General features: G+C 54.6%; 6 protein-coding genes across 6 annotated transcripts; 2 read left to right on the top strand and 4 right to left on the bottom strand.

Moving 5' to 3' along the window:
- Positions 1–240: 240 nt before the first annotated feature.
- Positions 241–612, bottom strand: SDRG_04011 (hypothetical protein; the record flags this gene model as incomplete). The annotated part of the gene is made up of 1 exon (XM_008609660.1): positions 241–612. The coding sequence occupies one exon, from the start codon at positions 610–612 to the stop codon at positions 241–243; it is 372 nt and encodes a 123-aa protein (XP_008607882.1).
- A 7580-nt stretch (positions 613–8192) lies between these two features.
- SDRG_04010 (hypothetical protein) lies at positions 8193–8732 on the bottom strand (the record flags this gene model as incomplete). The annotated part of the gene is made up of 1 exon (XM_008609659.1): positions 8193–8732. The coding sequence occupies one exon, from the start codon at positions 8730–8732 to the stop codon at positions 8193–8195; it is 540 nt and encodes a 179-aa protein (XP_008607881.1).
- Positions 8733–16098: 7366 nt separating this feature from the next.
- On the bottom strand, positions 16099–21392 carry SDRG_04009 (hypothetical protein). The gene is made up of 6 exons (XM_008609658.1): positions 21307–21392; positions 18682–21239; positions 18443–18628; positions 17220–18392; positions 16750–17173; positions 16099–16696 (listed from the first exon to the last, which is right to left on the bottom strand). The coding sequence occupies exons 1-6, from the start codon at positions 21353–21355 to the stop codon at positions 16158–16160; spliced, it is 4929 nt and encodes a 1642-aa protein (XP_008607880.1). The 5' UTR covers positions 21356–21392; the 3' UTR covers positions 16099–16157.
- A 174-nt stretch (positions 21393–21566) lies between these two features.
- Positions 21567–24017, bottom strand: SDRG_04008 (hypothetical protein). The gene is made up of 3 exons (XM_008609657.1): positions 22986–24017; positions 22379–22936; positions 21567–22336 (listed from the first exon to the last, which is right to left on the bottom strand). Exons 1-3 carry the CDS (start codon positions 23985–23987, stop codon positions 21614–21616), a joined length of 2283 nt encoding a protein of 760 aa, XP_008607879.1. The 5' UTR covers positions 23988–24017; the 3' UTR covers positions 21567–21613.
- Positions 24018–24305: 288 nt separating this feature from the next.
- On the top strand, positions 24306–25246 carry SDRG_04007 (hypothetical protein). Its single transcript, XM_008609656.1, has 2 exons — positions 24306–24544; positions 24595–25246. Exons 1-2 carry the CDS (start codon positions 24416–24418, stop codon positions 25162–25164), a joined length of 699 nt encoding a protein of 232 aa, XP_008607878.1. The 5' UTR covers positions 24306–24415; the 3' UTR covers positions 25165–25246.
- A 55-nt stretch (positions 25247–25301) lies between these two features.
- On the top strand, positions 25302–26260 carry SDRG_04006 (hypothetical protein). Its single transcript, XM_008609655.1, has 2 exons — positions 25302–25546; positions 25600–26260. Exons 1-2 carry the CDS (start codon positions 25424–25426, stop codon positions 26167–26169), a joined length of 693 nt encoding a protein of 230 aa, XP_008607877.1. The 5' UTR covers positions 25302–25423; the 3' UTR covers positions 26170–26260.
- Positions 26261–27677: the final 1417 nt, after the last annotated feature.

The raw sequence follows: 27677 nt of genomic DNA, 5'->3' as shown, positions 1-27677 counted from the left end.
TCAAGTCGTCTTTGAGCACGAGCACGCACTTGGAGCCTTTGAACGAGTCACCCAAATAGAGGAAATCAATGCGGATGCCTTCGTTGGGACGCACACCAGAGCTGGCTGTGTGGGCGTTGAGTTACTCGCCCACCCTTCACGTGAGGGCAAAGGAAACACTTATCCAGAAAGGCCGTCAGCTTTACGTCAAGTTGATCAAGCCAAAAAAGCTGCTTTAGGTACATCTTCATCGCTAACTTGCTACGGTGGCTCATCGGTCCGCAATGCGCGCGCAACAATGAAGAGCCGCCGTTCCAAAGCCGAGGTCCACATGACATCCTTGCCGGCCGATTTGACGGTCCAAAGGTCCATCGTCGCGTCGAACGTCGCAAAGTTCGGCACGGCGTCTTGACTCTGTGCAACCTTGATGTAGAACAAGCTCGGCCACTCGAAGCCCGCTTCGTCCAGAGGCCGCAGCGGCTCGCTCTTGGGCAACGTTTTCTTTCCCTTCTTCTTCAGTTTGGTCAGACGATGCAAACGGGCCCGCTCGCGCTCGTCTTCTTCTTTCTTGGCTGCACCTTCCGGCCGCTTCCGCTGCACGGCCTTGTCTTTTGCGTGGCCCCATTGCGACATTATGTCTGCCCAGATGCTGTGCTCGCCATCGATATGCTCGATCGTGTAGCGGTAAGGCGCAATGTAGATGGCCCATTGCGCAAGCTTGCAACTCTGTCAGGGCTTTCATTCTTGACCGGGTGCAACGACGTTGATGAGGCTCTTGTGGTCGGTGTAGATGCGGAATCCACGCGGCCGCATGAGAAGTTACTCAAAGTCGAGACACGCCTTGACAATCGGGTACGATTCTTGCTCGATCACGCTCCATGAGCACCCTTCCACACACCCGAGATACACGCGACCAATTCGTGCTGCAACGCCCGCACAGGCACGCTACCGCTGAACTACTTTATTTGTGTGTTGATGATCGAGAAGCCGTCGCCCGAGGCGTCGAGAAACACGAGGAGCTCAGCATCCTGATCAAGATGTGGCAGCTGGGCTGCATTGGCCAAAGCTTCTTTGACCGCGTCCCATGCCGCCTTCTCTTCTGTCGAGAGCTCCCCTGCAACAGCCGTAGCTACGCGCTTCTTGCGCGTTGGCTCGCGCGCGAGAACGACGTCCAACCGCTGCTGAAGCGGCATCGCCGTAAGCGCAAAACCCGGAACAGAATCGCTCATCCAGTTGGTCGCGCAGACAAACTGTTGAAGCTGCCCCCGTTTCTTGGGTAAGGCAGCGCGAACAGCGACGCAATACGCCCCGGATCGTGACGAACGCCTTGGTCGCCGATCAATCGACCGCACCACTTGATCTCCGTCTTATATAGAGCGTACACTGGTTGGGGTTGAGCTTGAGGTTGTACTTCTGGCACATCGCAAAGAAGCGATCGAGGGCGTCGAAAATGTCGTCGATGGTCTTGGCAAATACTGTTAAAATGTCGTCAATCCAGATGGGGAGACACACGTAAAGGAGATGTTCTGGAAATACAGCGCCGAGTGCACGTCTCCTTACATGAAGCGGGAAGGCGTGGATACCGTGGTGTCCAGGAAAAACGAGAGAACCTGACGACATCGCTCCGCTAGTGGCATCTTCCAGAAGCCTTTGAGCAAAAAGGTTGCCAAAGAACTGCGCGTCCTTGAGCATGTCGATGAATACGGACAACGCCACAAATGCCGCCAAAGGCACAGTCATTGCGTTGACGCGCCGGTAGTCGATCGTAAGCCGAAAATAACGCGAAAGGTCTTTATCGGACCATTCATTAGGGGCTTGCGGATCGCTTCAACACTGAGTTGCTCGGGCTGCATACCGCCGATCGGTTACTCTTCTCGATCACGCCGTCCAGCAAAAGTTGGCGATCGAACAAATGCACAAAGCGCTCCTGGTACGGGTTGAGCTTGCGACCCGCACAGCTAGCTGTACGGGCTCGCATCCGTCTTGAGCTTGATGTCCATCTGCTCGATATCGGATGGTGGATCTTTGCCGCGGAAGACTGCCCGCCAAATTTCGTAGCTCTTCACGATCTTCTCGAGCCGTTCATAGCGCTTCGTGGGGAAGCCTTCCAAGATTGAGCAAGCCAGCATGCTCTTGAATGCTGCAGCATCTTCTCGATCGAGACGGTTCATGTCGAGCGTGTCGTGCACCCGCATTCGTAAGCTCCGCAGCGAGGTGTTTAAGATCGTCGGACAGGACCGGCAGCCGTATGGAGCTGCAGACGCAACTGGACCTTTTGTTCAACTGCAGCGTCGTCTTGTCCACAGCCAAGTTGATGACTTAAAGTCGGGCATCTTCTGCTTCAGCTGCTCAACCGCTTGGCGGGAATGATGTTCGGGCCGCAGCCGCTGTCCGGCACACACTGCGCGCCAACCATACTGTTGAGCGTTAAGGCCACATGGCCGTCGCTGCCGCAGGATCTGGCCGTAACGTTACTTAACAAAGTATACACTTTGGTTCGCGCCAAGAAAGTGATGAAATTAACGTAAAGAGTGGACCATTTTGCCCCATGAAAGTAATCTTTGTGAAAGGAAATGCAGTGATTTTTTCAAAATGACTGACCAATAGAACGCAAGCTAGTCTACTCTGATAGATCGACTGGATCTCGAGCTAGGAGGCGCAGATGCAGTTGTCCTGCAAAACCTCGAGTCCGTCGCGTGGCTCCTCAGCGGTCCTGCACCGTGGATCCTGGCCGTACTCTCTAAACGCTGCGGCGATTCCTTTGTTGGCTGCTTTGAGTCGATCTTGCGTGTTGCTGTGTCGGATTAATCAAGGACGCTTTTGCGCGAGCTCGATGTCTGTGTTCCCAAGGCTTGGATGCAAGTAAAAGAAGACGGCGCACGCCTTGTCAGACCACGGATACATACGACGTCGCTCGGCCGTGCGTCGAGAAGCCACCACGGAAGAAACGTCTTCGCCCACCCACGGCGGATTAATGGCGCGAAGCTGCTTCATGACGTCACGGTGTCGTGCCACGTGTAGGAGGATGTCAGGCTCTGATCATGTCGTAACGGCCTCAATCGTGTGCGGCGTGCGTTCGGGAAACAAAGAGGCACGCTTAATATTCAGCCCGTCCCTGGGGTCGCGAGTTTCTCGCTGGCGCGCTTCTTGAGCACGCATCCACTTCGCGTTCTCTGGCTATTGCGGAATAAACTTCTTCATCGGGCAAATCGAGGAATGGGCGACGCCAGCGTCGAGTATTTGGAGAGTGTTTTTTCTGATAATAGACGCGAAGCGGCAATGATATTTATGTTAAGAAAAAACCATTTTTTCGTCAAGAAGTCTTTTTACTGTGCTTATATTTTGTAAAGTACGGAGTACGGAGGAGACTCAACTTGACCTTCCTTAGCTAGTTGTGATCGCTAAAGTCAGCCTTGTGGACTTTTCCGCTTGACAAACAACGCCAGACAAATGGAGGCTGTACGTACTCCCAATCACCTGCGTGTGCACTTAAGTCGACTCCCTATATGTGCATACTACTGAAACTCGATAAAGCTCGTCCCGTTGTCCTGTTATATATCACCCTAATATTCTTAAAAAATGGTATGGGTCTCGAGTCGCCAATTGATTCGCAGCCGACGGAAGTGCATACCTCGGCGACGTCAGTGCATAGCTGAGCTTATAGCTCATTATGCAATATGCGCCACAGGAAGACGGTGGCCGCCAAGTTAAACGCGACGCTGGCAGCTTAATATCGAGCACAAGACTATGATCCTCGACTTCTACCACGCCAACAGCTGCAACCAGTCGCCCACTGCGCGACTATGTCGACGAGGAAGATGACAAAGATGAGGAAGAGTAGAACCTACTGTGTGACCAATTTATGGATATTGCATTATACCTTTGCATAATTGATAAACCACCCCAATTCATAAGCACCACAGTATGCACTTGGAGAGTGTCGACTCTATGAGGCAAAAATAAAACACAAGCTAGCTGTTGGATCCATGGCAACAGCTTCTATATCCCTCTTTCTACTTTATCTATCCTACGTTTCTAAACACTGCGCCCAAAATTTTCGTGCCGTGCATCTGTGTGCAGATATTGCAGTCTATGACTTGTGGCACCCGTCCGAAAATTAGCAACAAAAGCCTCCACTACGCAGAGCATCACGCCACTCAACGGCCGCTCCGCATTTTCGAATGGAACCAGCACCATTTAGTTTTCTCGACTATTTGAAGGCGATTCGGGTTAACCGCGTAGAGGCATTTTCGAAGCAGCGATACTTGGCAATGCTTTCGGCGGTGTTTTCTAGCCGCTGTGCGATGCATCGGTATTCGGTCCCTTCAGCTGCTATGTTTAAGAACTATTCCTACAGTAGGGAAGAACCTTCTCCGCACATCATTTTTTTGCTTAGTGACCCTACATGGATTATACACAACGCACGTGTGTTAATATAAATGTAGTCGTGTATCGTCTATCTGCTAGCTCCAGTACTTACAATCCAACGCTAGGTGTCAAGTCTAAGAGCATCTCCACCGGTTTCCCGTATCCCAAACTGACTCTGGGTTTTTTACCGGCCGATTTCGCCCCGTTTTTCGCCATGCAAAGCAAAAAAAGACAAAATGCCCCACCGCTCGGCCTGTAAAAAGATGCAGGAAGTCGCGATTTGTATGGAGTCGATTTCTTCGAACTTCGTCTTAAAATTCGATTTTGTATCCCTTTTTCACTAGTATACAAAACATGAGTCACTTGCGATTTTACCTGGTCAAAGCCAGGGTGCCAGGGCGCTCTGTACAGGAACCAGGATAAATTTGCTCCACCCTGTAAAATTTTTACAGGGCCAGGGATAAATAGCGCGGAAGGGTGGAGAAGCTTAAACAACAACTCTTTCAATTCTCAATGGTGCTGCGGCCTGCATGTAATATAGGTCGCAACGTCATTGACTAATGACAATCAAATAACAGTAACAGTTGAACCACTTACCGACAACGGCTGCGCTTGATTAAGCTCTGCCCAGAGTTCCAGAGTTACTCAGTTCCCACTGCTTCTCAAGATACTGCTTGACGACAGATTTTTTTGACAGAGACATTTTTGATTTATACGAAATACGAAAATTCAGGTGCATATATGCTAGCTAAAAGACTATACAGGTTTTGCCACACAAATCAGTTTGTGCTATCACGTTATACAAAATTCAGGTCCATATTTGCTAGCTAGAAGACTATACAGGTTTGGCTACGCACATCAGTTTGTGCTTTTTACATGGAAGACAAAATGAAGAAAGCACTAAAATTTACTCGAATGAAGTAAACAACATAAAGTGCTATTAAGTCCACTAATTTTGACTGCATCGTTACAAGGTAGCCTACTATTTCACTAGCATCTAATACGTACAGGTTCCCGCACCGATGGCGTTCGTGATAAATTGAGCGAACCCTTAGATTCACGCTGTCGACAGCTCTAGAGGGGAACTTAAAGAGCGCTGCGGCTATTGCTCCGTGCGCCTGTCTATGGTCAGTCGACAATTCTGTCTTTGTCTGAAGTCACTGCTTCGCTGCAAACTTGGCTGCATTGCGTAGAATCCAAATTCTTAATTTAAAACAGAACTACGCGGGGGCAGCAACCATGTTTGTGTTCGCCGTGCCAGTGGTTGGCGAAACTAATTGACTGACACTACAAATTCGGGATTGGCTTGAGCTTGCTCGCTCTGCGCCTGGAACATGGATCTTGTATTTGCTCTTAGATCTTGATTCTCCAGATCGCACGGCTTTGCGCGGAAAGCCTCTTCCACTTGTTGGGAATGGCCCTGCTACAATGGACAGTACAAGCATGCCTGCGAGATATTGCACGAGCATAACAGTGCCTATGCCACATTTTGCTTGCTGTCGCTGCCCGATGGAACCGGCATCGTTGACTGACCAGCTTCCAATCGCACCGAACAACGCTTTTGTCCCCACGCAACTCATCTACGCTCAACGACGCGGTAGGGGTGCCCTCTCCACTACAGACCGTATTGCCAGCACTGCGGACAGCCCAATGATGTCCTCTTGCTCGGAGCCGATCGATTGCTCGACCCCGACAAGCCGCTTGTGTGGTTCAAGGGATATAACGACGACTACGCTGCTCTCTCTCCATACATTTTTCCACTCGCACAGCTTGAATGTGATATTCGTCGGAGGCGCAGCGACAAGAGCTAGGCTACAATTAAGGCATTTGTGGACTACAGTACTCTCTGGTCATCAAGTTCCAAACGCAAAGGGTTCCTACCTCACACGCATGTTTTGCTCATGCAAGCAGCCAACGAAGGCTGCAGCAACGAGTACATCTGCCTTGCTAAAGACATCGTCATTTATAGTGGGATTCAAGCTGGCCACCAAACCTTTATTATTGATGGAAAAACAATTCGCTGATTTTTGTCCAATCAGAAGTGCGGAAAAAAGGGCGGCACCAAAAACATTTCCATAAAAAAAATCCGCTTGAACCACAGAACACAGTGTGTTTTTAGTTGCAAATGCTGACGAGCCAAGCTTGACGGCGATCTTTTCCACCCTTGTTCCTTCAAGTCGTTACGTACAGGTCGGACGCGGCGTTGTCGTTTCGAATGCGCGAGTCGTCGGGAAGCTCAACTTCGACTTAATTGTCTGGAACAGCGTCAGTACAGCACAAGTTGTGCAGCACAATGCACACTTCCATGTGCCGAATGATCTTCACCATGCTTTCCTTCCTGCAAGGCGATAGTGCACGCTCGTGGGGCTATGGAAGCCCCAACAGCCGACGAGCCTGCTTCCTGCTTCATCCCGTGCTTTGGCGTCTAGCGCACAACGGCTAGCGTTCGCATGCCGGGTCTACGCTTTACCACCATTAGCCGCGCGCCCAGCCAAGGCAAACGTCTTTGTTTCGAACTCTTCGACGAAGCGCGTCAAGAGCCAGGACGGCATGGCCACGCTCTTGAGCTTGACAAGCGATCCTTTTGCCATTGATAGAGGTCGCTTAGTCGCCAAGGAAAGAAAGACGCCTCGACCTGAAAACTGAGCGCGTAGCCATGAAGAAAGCACGTTTAGCGATGAAAACGACTCTCGGGGATGCCAAGCTCGTACACGCAAAGTTTGCGGCCATTGAGAAGATGGCCCAAGCTGGGGAGGACTTGGAGATTTAATTGCTAATAAAATGGCATGCGGCTCCCGTACCCGTTTGACCCGTTTTTCCATCGATCACCCTTTTTGCTGATGGAGCATTTGGCCCCCCGAGTGATAAAAGTTGCCAGTTCGGGCAAACTTCGTAGTTTTGACGCTAGATGGAGCTTATGAATTTTGTTGGAGTTTCAGCCAATGAGATCGCTGGATTGGACCCGTTCGTCATTCCATCAAGGTTTGATGGCCATCTTGAATCTCACGAATGCAGGTCGAAGTTTCGAAAGCCCAAAACACTCCCCCATGTGCAGCCCACAGCTCGGATGATAATTTTCGGGAGTTTGTCGCGCATGCTTGACTTTCGAGGGAAATCATGATCTTCTTTGAGCTCGCTGGCGCGTCGCTCGTCCGCTGGACGTTGCTACTTGGTCGCATCCTGGAGCAGGTCGATGTTGAGGCCATCCGTGACGAGAAAAAGCGCATCTTCGAGTTAATTGGACTTGTCGACGGGATGTCGGCGCCTTGCAAAGGGTTGGGTCCTTGGGGGCAGATGTCAGTGAGTATCGCGCGGGAGGCCTTGTTAGAAAGCCAGTCGAGCACTTCTGTCGTGTCGCGGCTGTAAGTTTCCTTGAGAATGCCATGGCTGGTTGAGCTCGTTGCTGGAAGCTGGATACGAGCACCTTGATGTTTGTCGTCGAGCGTAACGTTGCACAGCTCGAGTAGAGCGCCGAGAGACCGACGGAGCTGATGTCCGTGTCGTACGCAGATAGCCGTTCGCGCAGGCCATCAGTAAGGTCAACCTCACAGACGTCCTTGGGTTGTGGAAGCACGTCGTAGTAGTTAAGGTCAACGGCCAGAGCTTGGTTCCGCGCCGGCCGTACCCCGCCCGTCGATGGCCAAGCAACGTCGTCCGTGGTCGGTGTGTCCGGAAGCCGCGGCTCGTCGTGTAGCGGCCCTTGAGCTCCTGGGTATGGCGCACTCGACGTCATCTCAGAGGACACTTGATATATCGCGGTGATGGAAGACCGCGACGCGGTTGCGAGCTTCTCCGCGATGCTACCTTGGACCTTCCAATGCATTGGCACGCTGATGTCGAGTGGCTCAGTTGCACTTGATTACGGCGATGGTGCCGCTGGCATGAGCCTGGATTGGCGACATGGTGTCGCAGTCGTCGTGTTGGACTTGGACCTTGTTCATCGCAGTGCTGCGCTCGACTTCGTCCTTGTTGACTGGTTTGCGGCTTGTGCGCGAGTTGACGTCGCCGTTCGAGTTTTGCGCTGGTGCCGACGCGGTGTGGATCGCAGCAATGTCCGACGTCACATGGTCAGTTGTCACGGGAAGGTGTGTCACCAAAGGCATGAGAGCCGCTTCGTTGACGCTGGACAAGTCGTTGCTCTGGGGCTGGCAGCTTGTCACTGCAGGCGACTCGGCTGCCGTCGCTTCGGTCAAGTTACTGGTAATTGGCATCTTCGTCGCCGCACAAGTAGAGGTGAGGCTTGACTTGGCGCGTTGTTGCTGCGGATGCAAAGTCGCCTGCGGCTGGACTTGGACGTCACTGGGCGCCGCTTCATGAGGAGGGCTCATTGCAGTTGCTGTTGCTTCGTCATTGTCGTCTTCGGTCGACCGACTGAACTTCAGCATCGCGTTTGTCACAGGAGTTGACGCTGGGCTTGGGCACGGTACTTGTCTGTGCTGGAATGGACTCGGATACTCGGGCATGCGTTGAGAGTGACGATCAAGACTTGGCATGCGGCCGCCTTGAAACGAAAACATGGGTTTCGTTGTCGTCGGTTTGGCGCCCGGGGCGAAGAGCTTGGTCATGGTCTTCTCGTAATCGACCACCTGCACTCCCGCAATGGAGGTGACGCTATACGCAGGTCCGAACGACACCGTCCGAGGATCGGGTGCCGAGGGCCCAAAAGACGGCGCATGTTGGCTGCCGGAAGCGGGCGCTCGAGAAAGTCGCCCGTGTTGGTTGTAATATCCAGACGCTGGCTCGACTGGCGTTGCTGGAAACGCCGACGTGGAGGAGCCAAGAGATGGAGCGTGCCGGTAGCTAAACCTGGGCGCCTGCAAAGACTGCCTATGCTGATTGACGATCTCTTCTTGCGCGTTCGGTAGCGCGGCGAGGGTCGAAGCTCTCGATCTGCCGTACTAGTCGAAGAGATGTCGGCCGTGGGGTACCCGTTCCTTGCCTTCGGTCGTCGGAGATGAATTCTTCCTGGCATGGCCGCACCCGCTTGGCTGTTGAGCGATACCATCGCCATGTTAGTCTGGATCTCGAAGCCGTATGCAGCGAGCATGGCTTCCAGGCGGCCGTCTTGGATGAGGCGCTTGATCAGGGCAGTCGTCCATGCTCTGATGCTCGTCCTCGACAGGCATTGAGAAATAGTATTCTTGTTCTCGCCTTGGGATTGGTGTGGTGACCCTATTAACAGTTCAGACTTTGTTTCAAGAAAAGAGTGGTCCCAGGCCCACTAGGCTTACTCTAGTGAATGTGAGCGTGAGCGCGTGCGAGGTGTACCTCTGTCGCTCCTTGCCGATGCGAACCGCACGCCTTGGATACGACCGGTAGGCACTTGTAGTGGAACCGATGCGCCTGTCTCCGCGTTTAGATACGGTGGCCACTCTCCGACCAGGAGGTTTTACTTGAACAATGAATGACTAAGTCATGTTCGTACGGCAAGTCAATGACACCGTTGGATGGACCGTGTGCGATGGCAACTATAGTGGTACGATCGTGCCATAAATCAAGCCTAGTAACCACAACAGTACATACACTGTAGCTACGTATTGTCCCGTTGGCGACGTTTTTGTTGTTGTTGAAGTGGGTCGTCTGTTAAAATAGATATGTAAATCCACGCCAAATATAATTGTCGGACTTTCTTCGTTGTGTAGGCGCGGGTATTGAACTTGATCTAGGCTGCCGGAGGCAGGAGCGCGGTCCGCAGGACAAGGTGCTGGCGCGGCCACTCGTGATGAGCGAGGAGCCGGAGAAGGCGACGTAGATTCATCTGCCCGGGCTTTTGAACGAGGCTGTAGTGCAAGTGTATTTGAGCGACACCCGCCGCCATGGCGGCAATCGTCAATGGCTTGGCAGTGGTAGGTCGGCGCGAAAGACGTGATCGTTTCGGACGCGTCAGACGGTGAACCAGACGCAGGTGCGGAGCGCTGGGCAGCGGTAGTGGAATGCGGCTCGGTGCATGTTGGAGGCCATCTTCGGCGTCAAGTAGAGGTAGCCCGAGAGTGTTGCCGGCATTCCGTTGGTGATGTCGTGGGTTACTGTGGCGCTCTCGTTGCAAATATGTTGGCCTGGTGAATCGCTTGGTCCTCATCTTTGTCATGGTGCTGTGGTCGCTATTTACATGTTTACCTCCGGGTACGAGAAAGGACCGAGCAAAACGACTGGAAACCACATGAGCCAATGGCTGGTCGTCAATTTAGTACCTCCAGTGCCGCTGCACGCGTACTGGCGACTGACTACACAAGGAGCTTCTCGGTCTTTAAGAGGTCGCCGACGCCATCAAGGAAGGCGTGTCTGCGTTCTTGGAATAGCCACCCGAGACCATCGCCTCGGGAAAGCGTGAACCGACCGGAAAAGGTGCACCAAGACCTTCCTCCAAGATTGCCATCGATGGTACATGAGCATTGACCGCCGCTGCAAGCTGCAGGTGAAGGTCATCTGGCAAGTGGCAGAGTGCCATCACTGCCAGGGCGAGTTGTCCGAGGCAGAGATCGCAGTGCCACGCGAAGCATACACGAAGTCACAACAGAGCGCCCACCAGAAAGCCAAGGACGTGAACTTTGAACTTCACCGCACGCAACCGATGCCTGACACGTCACTTTCTTCGAGCCCGGGGTTCTGGCTCAAATCGTACCACGGTCCAAGAGATGCGACGTGCGGATAGCAACGTAGTGACGGTGATGGAGGATATTCACCATGTCTTCAACCACAAGTAGTCAACAATGATGCGTTCCGACGATTTCCAGAACCCCGGTGTTGCACTACGCGACTCGTTTCTCGATCAAGTGAAAAGAGTGTCGCGCAAGAAGACCGAGAGCTCTTGGATCTGCCTGTAAGTGTCAAGGACATTAACGTCGTCAGTTCGGACAATGGTACCAGACAAGGCGCCGGAATTGGACGGTTTCCCGGCCTCTTTTTACAAACTGGATTCCTCGACCTTTGCTTCCATAGTTTACATCGTCTTCAAGCATCAACGAAAGCGCCGTGAGCTCCTCAAGCCTCAGCGCACGTCGGCAGTCGCGCTGCTACCCAAGGGTGGCGACGCCTCGGACTAGTCATTATCTCGGCGGCTTGCTTCCAAAGCTCATCCACGAGAACCAACGAGGCTTTCCTCTGCCCGCAACATTCATGATCACGTGGTCTACCGGTGTCTGCAAGAGCGGAAACACCACCGCCCAATACAAGAATGTCGATGGATTTGGCACGACCTCAAATAAGACCGAGCTACTTGGGGGCAACAACCGTATAGATGTCCGCCATGCCAGTTGTGGGCGAGTTGGTTCCCTGGAGACGACGCCACGCGGTTGGAATCATCCGAGTTGTGGTGAGGTCGGTGAGAGGTAACTCGTTGATGGTGGTGTGTTTCGTGAGTACGTCCGATGACTTCTTGCCGAGTTTCGGGACGGCGAGGTCTGGCACGCTGCCACGAAAACAGGCCGTAGCACCGCCGTTTCGGAGCTAGTGTGTCGCGAAGTTGCTCGAGGTTTTTGGCACACCGCTGCTACAATCTTTATCGCGCGACGCTGCTTTGCATTGTAGCGTCTCAGTTGCCGAAAACGTCGCGTAGCGTGGTACTGAGCGAGTTGTTGTTGTCTTGAGCATGATGAGAGAGGTTCCGCGTTGTCGTCACGGAGCATAGTCGAGGTGTGGGTGATGGCTCGATCTGTAGATGCACGTCTCGACATGTGCGATCGATCTTGGGGCCTTGGATGCGTACGTGGGATCCCTTGCCTTGATGTCTTCTTGGTGCTTGAGAGTTTGATTCTTGTCGTTAAGTGACTCCGCGTCATCGATTTTGAATGCACATGACTCGGGAGCTTGGGATGATGAGGGTCGAGGCGTACAGGGCTGCGTCGAGCTTGGGGAAGGTTGTCCATTCGCGCCAGACGTGTGTGTAAGTTGACCGCTGCTCGTATCTTGACCAAGATGACAGCCAAGGCTGCTGCGCGTTTTTGTCGAGTGCTCGGTACATCCAGCACAGATGTGCTGTATTCGGTATGTCTGCCCACGAAGCCGTGTGGGTCTTTCGTGTTTACGTATGTTGTGGCGACGGCTGTGTCTAGGAGCGAGTTGCTACGTCCTGGAATGTGACGTATCGAGACCCGGAGCCAGTGCACTGCTTGTGCCGCCGAAGTGACGCGATGTTGACACCATACACCACTGGACAATGCCACAGAGAACGTCAAGTTGCCACACGAGTGCAGTGGTGTTGATGGCCAGCACCTCGATGATGACGGTTGGGGTGCTGAAGGGTTCCAAAATTCTTTTCCCCACTCTCACGCCGTGAGATCAACGCCCAAGCGTTCGCGGGCGTTCATGGAGGTGTCGACATCAGCTTTGCATCGTCGTTGCCTTGCTAGGCTCCTCTTCCACGTCAGCAAGTCGAATGAACCGTGCCAATGGTCCATGATGGCGATGCCGACGGCGGCGGCGTCCATCTTTAGCGTGTAGATGACCGGGAGGAGTTGCCAAAGGCGTACGTTGGGACTTGCTCGATGCGCGCCACCGAAAAGGTCGCGCCCAGTACGTGAGGTCAGCTCGGGCCGGGAACGGAAGCCTGCGCGAGGCCAAAATAAGCGAGCGCCCAGTAGAAAACTGTGTTGTGCTTGGTGAGCGGCCGTGCGCGAGCAAAGTTTCTCGCTCCACAAAACGCGGGGCGGTTCGGCTGTGAGCGTGAACATGCATGGACGCGCGCCAATTTTTCGGTGAGCATAGAGACGACACCAAACTCGAGGTTCCGAACGAGGTCGCTGGCCCAGAAAACGTGACGGATCATGGATGGGTCGCCTTCTCGTTGACGATGTTTTGGTTCCAGTGTTACGAGCATGTCAACGTTTGACGCGAGCTCGATGAGGATATATTCGTCGATGCATACTTGTAGTTGAAGCACCCAAAGTGGAGTGTGAGCCGAGTTGTGCTGAAAATGATGCTGCTCGGAGATACGCCTTGGACGAGCCGCATGATCGCGTTGCCGACTACGCGGAATACGTCGATGAAGCTGCAGTAGCCGGTGGAAGCCAGAAGACTGATGCCGATACGTGTAGCGCCAACCCAAAAGTGGTTGCTGTCAGTTGCACAACCCCGCAGGTGTCGAGAAAAACTGCAGCAGTGTCGCCCGATGTGCCCATCACGTCCGCGCTCGTTGGAGCTGCCGCATGTGACTAGGTTATGTACCTCTGCCCGTGACCGAGTGATGCCCGCTGCTACGTCGGCCAAGCGTAGCCACGAGAGCAGTGGTAAGACGTCCTTGCGGAAGTGTGAATGTTTGAACGACTCGCCGCTCGAAAAAGACAAGACGTGGATGAGAGACGTTCGCCGACCGAGAGAGGTTGGAGGCACATCTTCTCGAGGCCGAGTGGGCAGCAGCTACCGCATCGATCCTTCTCTGAAAAATCATCGGTGCAGATTGTCGTGGTGCCGGCAGGTAGAGCCAGGGGTCCGCGGCTCGCCGCGGGTGAACCATGACGAGCGAGCTGAGCTCGTAGGGGAGCGTCGTTTGCTGGGGCGGTGTTCTACCAGCGATACTCGCGCACCAGTTCGATGGTCAACGATGGCGATGCCAACGTTGGTGTCGTCCGTTTAAAGCGTGTAGATGACCGGGAGGAGTTGTTGAAGACGTACGTTGGGAAGTGCTTGGAGTGCGCCACCAAAAAGGTCGCGTCCAGTACATTGAGGCAGCTCGGGCCGGGAACTAGAGCCTGCACGAGCCCAGAATAAGCAAACGTCCAGTAGAGTCTGTGTTAGTACTTGGTGTAGTAGGCCACGTGCAGCGTTCGCGCGCAAGCAAACATGGCGCAGCGAGTACAGTACGCGCTCCAAATTGCGGATTGGATCGGCCATGGGCGCGAACTACCCACATGCATGCTTGGACGCGAGCCAATTTCTCGGTGGCCGTATACTGACTACTCCAAACTCGAAGTTCCGAGAGAGACCGCTTGCACAAAAAGTACTTGACGGATTATGGATGGGTCGCCTTCTCGCTGAGCGTAAGAGGTAGACGCGTCCCATGGTTGGCTCAGTCGAGCCATGTAGCGAGCGCTGCCGGATGTCACCGTTGTCAAGCTGCAGATAGCACGTAGTCGACCACCTTTTGTCCAATCGGTGAATTCGTGCTTCACGTGCAGGAGGTTCGGTGCTCGAGCGCCGTAGGTGTTGTCTTTTCTTCTCTTTCCCATTGGCGTTGGCATTAGGACCATCAAGTCGGCTCTCGACAACCGTGCTTGACAATATATCATCGTACCACTGAAGATGCACACAGACCAGGAAGCATTCGACTCGACCGCGTCCGAAGACGCCTCGACAGTCCGAGTGGCAAGTAGCTCGGCCGCGCCCGAGGACGCGCATATGCCCAATTGCGGTTGATTCGAGCACAGAGCTGTTGGTTCTGGCACCGTTGACGAACCGAGCGGGTGTAGCTGCGTGATTTCTTCAAGGTGGGACGCACGATTACCCATCTTGGATGCTTTACAGCCTCAAGTCCGCACCCAGAGCACCCCAACACGCCTTCGGGCGACGTTAGTGAGATACATCGTAACTGTGTGGATGTGCGGCCGCTCGTCAACACCCGTGCGCCAATTGTACCTAACAGAGATCAGGCTCTCGAGCTTCGATGTGTTGCGCGGAACGTCTGGCGGAATTGGCGGGCGTGCTTGGTCTGCGCGGCTTAGACCGCTTGGCCAACGTAGTGCCACCGCCTTGTGGCTTGCCGCGCTGGGTGTGAGCTGGGTCGCGGATCTGTGCCCGGGAAGCTTGTGACGTCTGCGACGACGCCAGCGATGCCGCAGGATGCTATCGCGAGGTGGAAAAGAAAACGAAAACCGTGAACGGCTGTTGCTCTACGGCACTGATGACGTCGCGTTGTTGGATAAAATTGTCGGCGTCGTCGAGCAGATCAATGACCAAGGCAAGCGCACCCTCGTCGTACTACACTGAGATCGCGTAGCCGAACGTGCATATGTGGACAAACAATGAGCGAAGTTGGAGCGCCAGTCGAATAAAAAACAAAGGTGCAGAGATGGGAAGGGAAAACGGACCGTATCGCACCCACGCCCGCCAGGGACGCAAATGGTAGGGGCGCTAGATATTGCGTGTTGGTAGACCGCCAGTGCTTGGTATAGACACGTGAAAGCCTGAGCGCGCTATAGATTCGTGGATGGCTCGAGCTCACTTGCTCTGCGCCAGGATCTTGGTTCTTGGATCTTGTGTTTGCTTTTGGATCCTGGTCTTCTAGATCACTCGGACTTGCGCGGAAAACCTCCTCCACTTCTTGGAAACGGCCCTTTGGCCCTGAACCAAAACCGGCCTCCGCAAACATGGCCCGCATTCGATCTCACGGTCTTAGTGACGGGTGTACCAGTGCAGTATCTAGGCATACAGTTTGGTCACAATGCCGCAATCATACCACGATTACCAAATGTAGTCCGGAAGGTCCAGTCGAGTCTCCTCAAATGGGGACGTTAGGGTCGCACCTTCATTGGCCGGACTGTGGTGACACCTCTATCTTTGACGAATGTCAACAAGATCCAGTGTATTGTTCGGGTCTGCATCTTGAGTTCCAAGTTCAAACCCAACGAAAAGTATCACAGCCCACTCGAATTGGGGCTACAATATGACAAAAGGCGAGAAGCCAGCATTCCTCACGCACAAACTCAACGCGTACGTTGGTTTCAACGGGCGCTGGATGCTGGTACACCACTGAACGTTCCTGCTAGGATACTGCAACATGCTGAAATCTGGTTGGCCGCCATAGGAAGATTAGACGAAGAGAATATGGAAAGAAGTCCATTCATCGTCATATCACAAGACGTGGCGGGCTGTGCTGATCAACACGTGACGGCGCTGTGCTCATAGGCATCTCGGGTGGCCTTGGTTTGGTCCAGAACTTCTTGCAGCGATGTTGACACCGCTTTCCTTGGATGCGACGGCTGCAGCGTGTGCAAAATGGCCGCGCGCTGGTTGGTAACGACACTGTCCACCATCGGCATCGGCATGACACCATCAATGTCGTACTCGGGGCTCAGCTTGCTCTCGTGCATCGTCGGTAGGCTGTCCGTGAGCGCAAAGCATAGAAGCATGAGCTTTTGTTCGAGCAACTGCGCCGCTGGAAACGACGCACATGTAGCGAGCAACCACTGTTCGAAGTCGAGCGGCGACGTGAACACCATCGACACATCGCGCGGGCGCCGATCTGCAACAAACGCCTTGTGCACGTGGTCAACGACGCGGCGCACACAAAGCTCGCCATGGTGATGCAACTGCAAGAACGCCCCGACGCCAAAGCGCAGCACAGCCCGCAGCAGTGCCATATCATGGCGCCACGGGCACCACCATGCAGGCATCCCGTCAGTGAGCCAAGGAAGACCTACACGGCATTGTCATGATACTATTCTCTGCTCATTGCGAGCCGAGACACACCTGATCGAAGCAGTCGTTGGAGTTCGTCTTCTTGGTTGTGCAGGACGTACGAAACTGCCCGGTAGACTTGCGTTCGTCGCAAGAGCAAGCCTGCGAGCACCTTGGCTTTGGCTCCATGCAACGCGGAGACTTGAAACGGGTCCACAAACGTCACTTCGTTTTGCGATCGTGACACGCCAAGGTCTTTGCCCAGAAGCTCATGGCATTTGCCGAGCATGCGGTCATACGCATAGCGCTGAGTGCGCGCTGCGGACTTGTGAACGCGCGCCGCCTCGACGACTTGGAGCCAACTCCATTCCCCGTAGCTCGACAAAAGCAGCGGTGCACCACACAGGCTGAGAACATAGCTCACAGACTGACGCTCGTCGACGCTCCAGTCCTTGACGAAGCTTGTCTTGCTCTCGTCCGCTACGAGTGACCATACCTATACGACATTTGTGAGGAGTGCATATCGGTGAATAATAGAACACCTGTGCGTTTTGGAGCTGAACCGAATGGCGGAGCAAATCAAGGTGCACAAGTTGCCACGTGAGCGCATCTTGTCGCCGAAGGACTGCGACTTTTTGCGACTGCTCGAGCGTCGTCGTGCGCACAACCTCGGATGACGACTTGTCACGCTTCTCTTGCTGTTTTTGCCGCTGGACATCTTCAATGGAGAGAAGCCAAATGAGCAGCCGATTCATTTGCTGCACTTCTGGCTGCTGAAACTTGACTGGCGTCGGGTCATCGTCGCTCGCCGGCGACGGTTCAAACGCAGCCTCGCGCTGCTGGAACACGATACGGGGGTCGCCAAGAATTTGAGCGCAGCGCCCGTACCCGTGCAAGAAGACACCCGCGCACAGGTTCTTGTCGGCCGATGTGTCCCACCATGGCGTCAAGGCGGACCACTGCGGGCGATCCGGCACGTTCACCGTGCCAAGACCCTCGAGGAGTCGATCCAAGCCAACGAGGTCGACACGCGCGTCCAAGTCGAGAGGCAAAACGAGGTTGTCCCGCGCTGCAATTGCTTCACACGCGGCATTGATCTTGTGTTGGAGACGGCTGAGAATGTCGAGTCGAGACAGCACACGTCGAGCACCACCCTGCTTGAGCTTGGAGACAAAGTCGTCTTCTTGAAGGACAATCGGAATGTGCTCCGTTGCGCGCTCGGTCCACACCTCGCGGTCATCAATGGCTGTAAGGTACTCGGGCTTGACCGTTGACGCGGCGCGTATCGCGCTCTGGACAAACGTCGAGTCGCTCGCTTGCGTCGCGCCGCTGCAGCAAAGTCCACACACGAGCACAAACGCACGGGCAAACGCTTCGACTTCCTCGACGGATCGTGAGCCGCCACTCTGGCTGCGGACAATTTCCCATCGTCCAAAGCCAAAGTGCATAAGGGCGCGCTGGAGCCGATCCCGGCCGTTGACAGTCCACTCACGAGAGACCGCGAGCGCCTTCTCGTTGTCCTTTTTGATCTCGTCCTCGTCCTCATCGTCCGAGACCAAATCTTTTGTTGTGCCAAAGCGAGCGACACGAGTTCGCTTTCGCTGCGAGCTAAGCACGAGCGATGATGCTTCGTCGATGGCTTCGGGCTCAGCGAGACCAACGGCCTTCTTCCAAAAGTCCGGATCATCAATATCGACGTCGTCGGCAGTCGCCGCCTACGGTCATTGTTTGAGGCCATTCAAAAGCAACATCAGGATATCGGTACCGAAACGAAGCTGGCCTTCGAAAACGAGCCGCGGGCTTGTGCTTCGTACTGCACGATCTGAGAGCTGCGCTGGAGGAGCGTATCGATGTCAGCCGAACAAAACTGCTCCGAAGCGTCATCTTCGTCGCGAAACACATCGTAAGCACCGCGTTTTAAGAGCTCGTCGATCTCCTGCGCTTCTTGGGCCTACATCCGATACACGCTCAATGGCCGATATGATATATCGCAACAGACAGTACCTTGGACTTTGTTACAGGCTTCTTCGTCTCTTTATCTTGTTCTTGACGCATGTGCGTAAGCACGGCCCGGTCCAAGCCGAGCTTCAGACTCGCCTTGTGGAACATGTGCATCTCGTACGTCTTGCGCGTAATGAGGCGATAAATCTTGACCGAGTGCGTCTGTCCAATGCGGTGTGCACGTGCCTGGGCTTGAAGGTCATTCTGCGGATTCCAGTCCGAGTCGTAAATGATGACCGTGTCCGCCGCCGTGAGGTTGAGCCCAAGGCCACCTGCTTTTGTAGATAGGAGCATGATGAAGCGCTGGTACTCGGGCTTGACGAAACGATCTACGGCAGCCTGGCGCTCGTTGCCGCGAATGTTGCCGTCGAGACGCTCGTACAAGTGGCCACTGTTGCGGATGTAGTCTTCCAGGAGATCCAGGACGCGAACCATTTGGCTGAAGATGAGCACCTTGTGACCGCCCTCTTTGAGCCGTGGAAGCAATTTGTCAAGGAGAACCATCTTGCCGCAGCACTTGACGAGCATCTCGTAGCGCTGCGCCTCGGACTCGAGGCCCTCGCAAAGAGCGTCTTCGACGCCGTTGTTGAGGTACGGATGGTTGCAGCACTTGCGGAGCTCCATCATGACGTTCATCAAGTTGGGAGCGTTGCTCGGGTTGGTTCCGCGCATGAGGAACGCAGTGTTGCGCTCATAGATGGCGCGGTACCACTGCTTCTGGACCGTCGTGAGCTCGACCTCGATGATTGTTTCTTCCTTGGGCGGCAACGACTTCTCGACGTCTTCTTTCACGCGACGCAGCAAGTACGGCTTGAGAATCTTGTGCAGCTCTGCAACCTGGTTCGCGTCTTGCAGAGACCCAAACTGTCCCATAAAGTGTGCCAGCTGCGGAAACGCATCTGGGTCAAGAAAGTTCAGGAGAGCCCAAAGCTCTTCCGTCTTGTTCTGGAGCGGCGTCCCCGTGAGCAAGACGCAGTAGCTGCGCTTGAGGCTGCGCATCTGTTCGACGAGGCGACTCGACTGGTTCTTCAATCGGTGAGCCTCGTCCACGACGAGGCATTGCCACTGAATTTTCGAGAGCAGTGCAATGTCCTTGATCGCAATCTCATACGTCGTGACGAGGATCTGAAACTTGTACGGCTTCTTCTTGTCGGGCTTGCCGTGCACGAGGTGGTAAAACTCGTATTGTTGAATGATGTCCCGCGCCTCGGACGGTCCATGATACACGACGCAGTCCATCTCGGTCCACGTCTCGCACTCGCTCTGCCACTGCGCGATGAGAGAAAGCGGCGCGACGACGAGAAACGGCCCTGGGATGTGGTACTGCTGCCGCATATCGTCGAGGAACGCCAGCGTCTGGATGGTCTTGCCGAGTCCCATTTCATCGGCGAGAATACTCGGGCGCGCGTTGTGCCAGTTCCAGCGCAGCCAGTTTAGCCCCTCAAGTTGGTACTCGCGCAAGGTGAAGCGTCCGTCACTGCCGAACGTGGGTGACGTCTCGAGCTTCTTGAAGTCTCGAATAGAGGGCCGGATGGGCGCGGGCGGCGACAGTGGCAGTGTCACGCGGTGGGCGTACCGTTTCATCGCATCGTCGTCCACGATGTCACAGGCGCGCTCCCACGTGCATTCGGCGTACGAGAGCACACGCCATTTGATGAGCAATCGCTTGCCGTCGTCGGGTGCTTCGTCTGCAGCCTCCTGCCGAATGTCGAGGATACGGTGGATCTCGAGGTACTCGGGGTTGAAGTACTCGACCTCGTCATCTGGCGAGACCTCGCGCGGCCCCGCCACTTTCTCGAGGAAGCGCTTGATCTTGTACTTGTTATTTGGGTCAATCTGCAGGAGAGTTTCTTCCGTCTCCCACGACGCGTGCATGTACGAGTAGCCCTTCCACTTGATGAGAAATTGGACATGCGGCTCCGTCTTGTGCCCCATAATCTTCTCGATGGTCATAACGAGCGCTGGCGCCGACGCAGCAACGGGTACTACCGCAATAGCGTTCTTGGAAAAGTCGACTTCGGCCTCAGAGAGGTCGTCGTCCGAGTCGGGGACGTGGTACGTCGTGGTCTTCGACTTGTTGTGTCCGTCACGGTGGCTTCGCCGGCTTTTCTTCTCGTCGTTCTCACTCGTCTTGGACCGCTTGTGGCTCGAGGACGAAGATGACGATGTCCTTTTTCGGGGCGCGTCGCAGAACGCGCAGACCGAGTCGGGCGCGTCATTTACCTCGGCGCACGCCTTGCACTTCCACGTCAAAGACTTGTGGTCGTCGCCGCTCTTCTCGCGCTTGCGCTTCTTCTCCTTCTTTTCCTTCTTCTCCTTCTTCTTCTTGTCCTTTTTGGGCTGCTTGGACTTCTCGCGCGCCTTGAGAGCCATCTTGTTGGCCCGCTTCGTGTTGACCGCCGCCATCTTGCTAAAGTCGTCTTCCGGCGACTCGCAGAGCGGACAAATGTAGCTGTCGATGGCCTCGAGTTCTGTTTCGGTGAGAACGAGTCCGCAGCAGGCGGGGTGCACCCAGCTATTGCAGCCGCCCGTGCCGCGACTGCACTCGATCATGAGCCCCGCTACGAAGCCAGCATGAGTGGCGGGCCACACACGGAGAAGAGTCTCCACGACAAGAAGCACACGTACCGCTGTCCACCTGCTGGCATACGCAGTACTGGATCGGCGCCTCCGACATGGGTCCGACCACACGCTAAACCCGGAAATGTTCCGCGGCCGCCACCCGCCGATCCATGGCCATCCGGATGGCCGGATAACATTTGCCACCTGGATCGGGTGAGAGAACCAAGAACGACCTGCGCCATCCAGGCAGCTTGACTACATGTCCTCGTCCCCTTCGCAATGCATTGACCACTACTCTCCAGGCGATGCTCATGCGATTTATGCACTTTCATTGTACAACTTTGGTCATTCTATTGAAACCCTTTAATGGCGTCTAGAACATAACTTGCTTCATGGTCCAGCTGATGAAAACGACGACGATAAAGGCGATGAGCAGGTTGCGTTGTTGTTCCATCGACTGCGCCGTCGCAGTGCTCGCGCCTGGGAGTTCACGCGTCTTGGTTTCCTCGGCTACGACCGTGCGCGCCTTGCGCAGCTCGGCAATCGTCTCGGAAAGCTTGCCGTTTTCCTTGCGAAAGCGGATCCACTCTTCCTTGATCGCGTCCGTGGCTGCGTGCAGCCGTTCGGCTTCGGCCAACGCCTGCTTCGACTCGGCCGCCAGCTTGTCGTTCGCAACTGTCAACACCGCAACTTCCTTGCGCAGCGCCGCACTTGCCTGCTTCAGTTCCTTGGCTTCGACTTCCTTCTGCTTCACGTCCGCTTCAAGCGTCGCAACCTTGTTCTTGATCCCGCTTGCCGACTCCTCTGCGAGCTTGCGCAAGACCGTGGCATGATCGGCGGCCTTCTTGGCGGCAGCAGAGCGTGCTTTCTCCGCAGCGAGGTCTGCCTCAAGCCGCGCTTGGGCTGCCGTGTGCTCTGCAGCAGATGCAACTTGCGACTGCTTCAGCGCACGGCAGTCATCCGTGACGTTGGTGAGTTCCACCTTGAGCGACACAACCTCTGACGTCGAAGACGCAGCGACCGACTCCAAACGGACAAGCTCGGCAGTACTCAACGAGGCGGCTTCGACAAGACTCGCCTTCTCTTCTTTGAGGACCTACAGTAGCGATGAGAATTTGTCGCAGTCATAACGCAATACCGTGATAGAATGTTCGAGCGCCGTTTTGTCTGCCACGATGGCCGTGTGGGTGGATTCAAGGGCCTCGAGCTTCGTAGCGAGCACCTTGGACGCCGCTTGCGTCTCGCACAGCAGCTTTTCGTTGCTTTCAGCGACCGACCGTTCCGTCGTGCGCATCTCCAGCAAGTTGACGACTTCGGCCTTGGCATTGTCGAGATCCACGAGGAGTTGATGCTTGTCCGACATCAACGTCTCGGTAGTCGCCTTCAACTGCTCGAGGTCCGTCTTCTGGGCCTGAAAGTCGGCCGCAAGAGAGGCCAAAAGGCTTTGGCTTGTCTCACCTTCAGCCCGCAGCTTCACAATGACATCGCTTGATTCCTTTTCAGTTGCGAGCGCCGAGGACAGAGCAGCACGCAGCGTATCAACTTCCGTCATCGAGCTCTTGAGCTTTGCGATGATGTCGGCTTTGGCGTCCACAACTTTGCGCAGCTCTTCTTGGGCACGCAAGTGAGCGCACTTCTCATCTTCAAGGTCCTTGGCCCAGCGTTTCATTTCGCGGTCGAGCTCTTGATTCGCTTGCTACGATAAGTAAACATTGATGTGGCAACATAGACGTCGAGTACAATACCGTAAGCAGGCTATCAGTCTGACTGAGTTGGCGTCGAACCACTGCAAGCTCTTCTGTGGCCTTGTTGCCCGCTGCAAGGCGCTCCTGCAGCGACATCTCGAGAGTCTCGAGCTGTCTCTTGAGATCTGCCTCCGAGGCCTTGAGAAGGAAAAAGCCCTGCGACTCCTTCTCAAGCTCTGCGCGGCTCGCGGCGAGTGAGTCCTCAAGAGCTTGGATGGCAAATGCGTGGTCGTCAGCCGCCGTCTTCAAGCTCTTCTCGAGGTCTTGTCGTTCTTGCGTCACCTTCTTGAGATCGTTCTGGAAGCGCTTGTGAAAGTTGTTGGCCGTCTCCAGCTCGATCGCATAGCGTTGCGACTCGCGCGAAAGCTCATCCTGGACGCTCTTGTACGACGTCTCGAGAGAGACAAGCTTGGCAGAAACAACTTCGAGCTCTGCCGCGAGGCGCTGACTATGGTCGTCGTTGTTGGCCGAGGATGCGCCTTCTTTTGCGCTGGTGAGCTCGGCCAAAGTAGCTTCAAGATCTTGTGTGTTCTTGTGCAGTGCGGCGACGGCGGTGGCGTGGGCCTCCTTCGCCTCCTTCAAAGACGCCTGAAGCTTCTTCTTTTCATCTTCCAAAGCGGTAGTGTGCGCGAGGTGCGACTTCTTCGCAGCTTCAAGCGACGCTTCCAGCTTTTTCTTCTCATCGTTCAATACAGCTACAGCAGCGTCGAGGTGGCCGCTAGACTCGGCCTGGTTGTCATCCGTTCCGACGGAGGGCACTGTTGCAGAGGATTCCTTCGATTCTACCGGCAGCTCGTCAGCTACGAGCTGGTTCTCAGCGGCCTTCTCTTGGGCTTCCTTGACGAGGCGGCGCAAGGTCACGAGAGTCTTGACGTGACGAGCAACTTCGGCCATCTTGGACTTGTCCGCGCGAAGCTCGCGAATCGTGTCGGCCGTCGAGTCGATCATCGAGTTGAGCTTGTCAATTGACGCATGCTCGTAGTCCGTCGGTCCGTGCGCCATGGTGGAGGAAGAATCGCAAAATGGGCCTTCTTGCGCCAACCTTTTGCATGCTTTCGAAAGTTCCGTTGATGTATCCGGCTTATCCGGATATGTGGTATTGTATTTATTTGTCACCCAATGCGAAATCTACTCATGGTTTGTATGTGTGCGGTGTCGTTCTACGTCGTTTTTTTAAATAATAGTGGCGCCAGCCGCTGACACTCTCTCCTACCATGCGTTCTACTATCGAGGTTTGGGTCAGATATGCACCTGCGTATGCAATTTGGGTGCGTTTTCTTTGAAATCACGCACATTTATCACTCACGCACCGAGTGAGCTCGCGGGAATTCCGGAGACACACATGTCGCAGGCCACTCACACAAGCCGCACTGCCAAGCCGCGCAGCCGTTCAGTATTTTGCATTTTGCCGACTTGCACTTCACAAGACGATGGCCTCATCGAAGCGCATCCTTATCACGGGTGCCAGCCGCGGCATTGGTCTCGAGCTGACCAAGCACTACAAGGCCAAGGGATGGCTCGTCATCGCGGCCGTACGCAACCCCGCGACAGCAATCGAGGTAGCGAACTATCACGATACACACCACGTAAGAGCCCCCGAAATGTCTAGCTGCACAAGCTTGGTCTCGAGCGCATTGTCGCCATGGACGTCGTCGACGAATTGTCTATTGACGCAGCGGTGGCAACGATTGGTTCCGACACGCCCATCGATCTCCTTCTCAACAACGCGGGAATTCTCCTCGGGCGATCCTTGACAGACGCGACGAAGGAAGATCTCATGCGCCAACTTGAAGTCAACACGGTCGGTCCGTTTCTCGTCACGAAGGCATTTCTGCCCAACTTGAACGCTGCCGTGAAGATGCAGGGACACGCAATTGCCGCCTATATCACGTCCAAAATGGGAAGCATCGAATGCAACGTCGCCGGGAGCTGTTTCGGGTACCGAGCGTCGAAGACAGGCCTTAATAGCCTCATCAAGTCCCTCGCGATCGACCTCGGGCCCAAGGGTATCTCAACGCTGCTGCTACATCCCGGTTATGTCCAAACTGACATGAATGACATGCGCGGCGAGCTGACAGTAGCCGAGAGCATTGCCGGTATGACGGCTGTCCTTGATGCTGCAAAACTTGGTGACAATGCCAAGTACTACGACATCGATGGTAGTATTTTGCCGTGGTAAGAATCCCCGGGTACGTGAGAACACATTGCATGGAAAGCCACCCACTATTAATAGTAAAGCGTACCTTCCTTGTGATACAGTAGATTTTTTACAAGAATAGGAGCTTCTGTCCATTTAGTTCGACAGCGATGCATGATACGAAAGCAGCCCGGGTTATTTTGGGACGCATCTCTCTGTGCCCCAGTGAACTCCAGCGAGTTCCAATTTCAGTGAAGAAGCTCAAGTGCAACGACACAAGTCAATTTTCATCTCAAGACACATGGCCAAGCGTGTTCTCATCACGGGTGCGAGCCGTGGTATTGGCCTCGAGCTGGTCAAACACTACAAGGCTTTGGGCTGGAACGTTGTTGCCGCAGTACGCAACCCGTCCTCGGCCACAGAGGTGCGCTATCTACTTTGTCCATCACTGTAACAGCAACCTCATGAACGCACTAGCTTCGGAGCCTAGGACCTGAGGGCATTGTGGCCCTCGACGTCGCTGACGAAGCGTCAGTTGCAACCGCCGCGACAGCCATTGGCGCTGATGCCCCGATCGACATGCTCATCAACAATGCCGGTATCATCGTCAAGAGCTCGCTTACGAAGACGACGAAGGCAGATTTCTTGCGCCAGTTGGAAGTCAACGCCGTGGGTCCGTTCCTAGTCACAAAGGCGTTCATGCCCAACCTCAAGCTTGCGGCCAAGCAAAACGACTATGCGATTGCCGCATTCCTCTCGGCCAAGATTGCCAGCATTGAGCTTAATACGCAAGGTGGATACCACGCATATCGCGCGTCAAAGACAGCTCTCAACGGTATCGCAAAGACGCTGGCAGTCGACATGGCACCGCGTGGCATCTCGACTGTACTCCTGCACCCGGGCTACGTCAAGACTGACTTCACGGGTCACAAAGGTGACTTAACGGCCGAGGAAAGTGCGCGCGCACTCGCATCGATCTTAGACAACGTGCGCAAGGGCGACAAAGCTGCGTTTTACGATATTGACGGCACTATTCTGCCGTGGTGAATCGGTCTTGCGCGCAATCTCCTCGACGTGATGCAAATATTACGGCGAATGCACCATAAATGTTGCAATCTAAAATTTTATGGACACGGCGCGAGAGAAAAGAGAAGGAAGGAAACAGGTGCAGCCACTGGGAAACCGGGCATTCGTTGAGTGTTTAAGCTGGTACACACCAGCACTGCGCTCTCGTGGCTGGTAGCACGACAAGGGCCTTATCCATAAATTAAACTTAAAATTTGTATGAACCAAGTAATTGCAACCCGACAAACTCTAGACCTACCCCTCTGAGCCTTTTTTTACCAATCAAATAGCTAAGAAATGATATACTCAATATGACTGGCGGAGACTTCCGGTTGCTGCACATTCATTGGACGCGACTTCTAATTTCCTGGCGAGAGTCTCCTGTGCCTCAGAGCCACAGAGAGATGGAAGAGCGCACGCGCAAGGTCCGAGCGCGAGTCCGAGCGGATCGACCGGGCCCGAAGACTCGGGTCGTAGCACCGAATGGAGTTCCGGTCTGCATCCTCTGCGGGATCCGCCGGCAGCACACGGTGTACTGCCCGTACGCCCCGCGCGATCGCCGTCGTCTCGCATCCAAGTCGCACCTCTTTCGGCGGCATCCGCGACGCCTTGACAACGATGCGAACGGCGCGCAAGGGCTTTTCATCCACTGTCAGCTCCCAACCGGCTGCGCTTGATACTGCTGCTGTACAGCGCGCTCAGCGTCCACCAGACCAAGGCTCTGTGGATCTGGGTCTCTGCGATGTGGCTCACATGCAGTCAAGTCAACTCATCGACGTTGAAGTAAACCGCGCGACTACTTGCAACACACAAGTACTTCCCCCGACGACTCGGTGCAAGAAGCGCAAGCGCGATGACAAGAACATGCCCCGGCGTCAAGTCACCCTCAACAACTCGACAAGTTGGCCGCCACGTGCGAAGTCGGCCTCTACACGTGGTACCGATTGGACCGAGCGTGCAAGAAGGCATGCGACGGGATGTGTCCTCTTCTTGTCGTCGCGAAGGTAGGCAAGCAAGCATACCCGCCGTGTGCGAGATGATGTGGTTGGATCTATCCCGCAGATCGAGATGCACAACGCCTGCAAAGCACATTGTAAGCTACCATAGTCATATATCGTATTCATCAGTCAATATATAAAGCTTTGCACAATCATCATGCAAGATTCGAGCACAGGTTTGGTCGGAACTGATGACTGCGACGCGCTGAGCACGTGAGCAAGAGCCGCGGCGCGCTTCCCGGCTGGACACGTTGCCTGCGTCATGCGTCACACTATTAAGGTTCCACCAATAGCAAGCAGCGATTTATGGCCCATATATGTCCCTCTCGCCCAATCAGATGATGCGACTTCTGTTTGGATGCAACACGTATGGAAGGTTCGCCAATATTACTTGGACCAAGCTTTGCGATAACATAACGGGATGTGCTTCATGTATATGTTGTGGCTAGTAACGTGCAGTTATAGTGAAGGTGGTGGACTTTCCAGTGCGAT

The sequence above is a fragment of the Saprolegnia diclina genome (genome assembly GCF_000281045.1).
Source record: "Saprolegnia diclina VS20 unplaced genomic scaffold supercont1.10, whole genome shotgun sequence".
NCBI classification, from domain to species: Eukaryota; Oomycota; class Saprolegniomycetes; order Saprolegniales; family Saprolegniaceae; genus Saprolegnia; species Saprolegnia diclina.
The sequence above is the reverse complement of the archived record's forward strand: the minus strand, read 5'-3'. Positions and strand labels throughout refer to the sequence as shown.

Coding starts and splice junctions, on each gene's coding strand:
- SDRG_04009 (XM_008609658.1), bottom strand. CDS start 21,355: ATGTCGGAGGCGCCGATCCAGTACTGCGTATGCCAGCAGGTGGACAGC. Junction 17,174..17,219: donor TTCAGCTCCAAAACGCACAG/GTGTTCTATTAT, acceptor AATGTCGTATAG/GTATGGTCACTCGTAGCGGA. Junction 16,697..16,749: donor CCAACGACTGCTTCGATCAG/GTGTGTCTCGGC, acceptor AATGCCGTGTAG/GTCTTCCTTGGCTCACTGAC.
- SDRG_04008 (XM_008609657.1), bottom strand. CDS start 23,987: ATGGCGCACGGACCGACGGACTACGAGCATGCGTCAATTGACAAGCTC. Junction 22,937..22,985: donor AGACTGATAGCCTGCTTACG/GTATTGTACTCG, acceptor TACTTATCGTAG/CAAGCGAATCAAGAGCTCGA. Junction 22,337..22,378: donor CGCTCGAACATTCTATCACG/GTATTGCGTTAT, acceptor TCGCTACTGTAG/GTCCTCAAAGAAGAGAAGGC.
- SDRG_04007 (XM_008609656.1), top strand. CDS start 24,416: ATGGCCTCATCGAAGCGCATCCTTATCACGGGTGCCAGCCGCGGCATT. Junction 24,545..24,594: donor ACCCCGCGACAGCAATCGAG/GTAGCGAACTAT, acceptor CGAAATGTCTAG/CTGCACAAGCTTGGTCTCGA.
- SDRG_04006 (XM_008609655.1), top strand. CDS start 25,424: ATGGCCAAGCGTGTTCTCATCACGGGTGCGAGCCGTGGTATTGGCCTC. Junction 25,547..25,599: donor ACCCGTCCTCGGCCACAGAG/GTGCGCTATCTA, acceptor TGAACGCACTAG/CTTCGGAGCCTAGGACCTGA.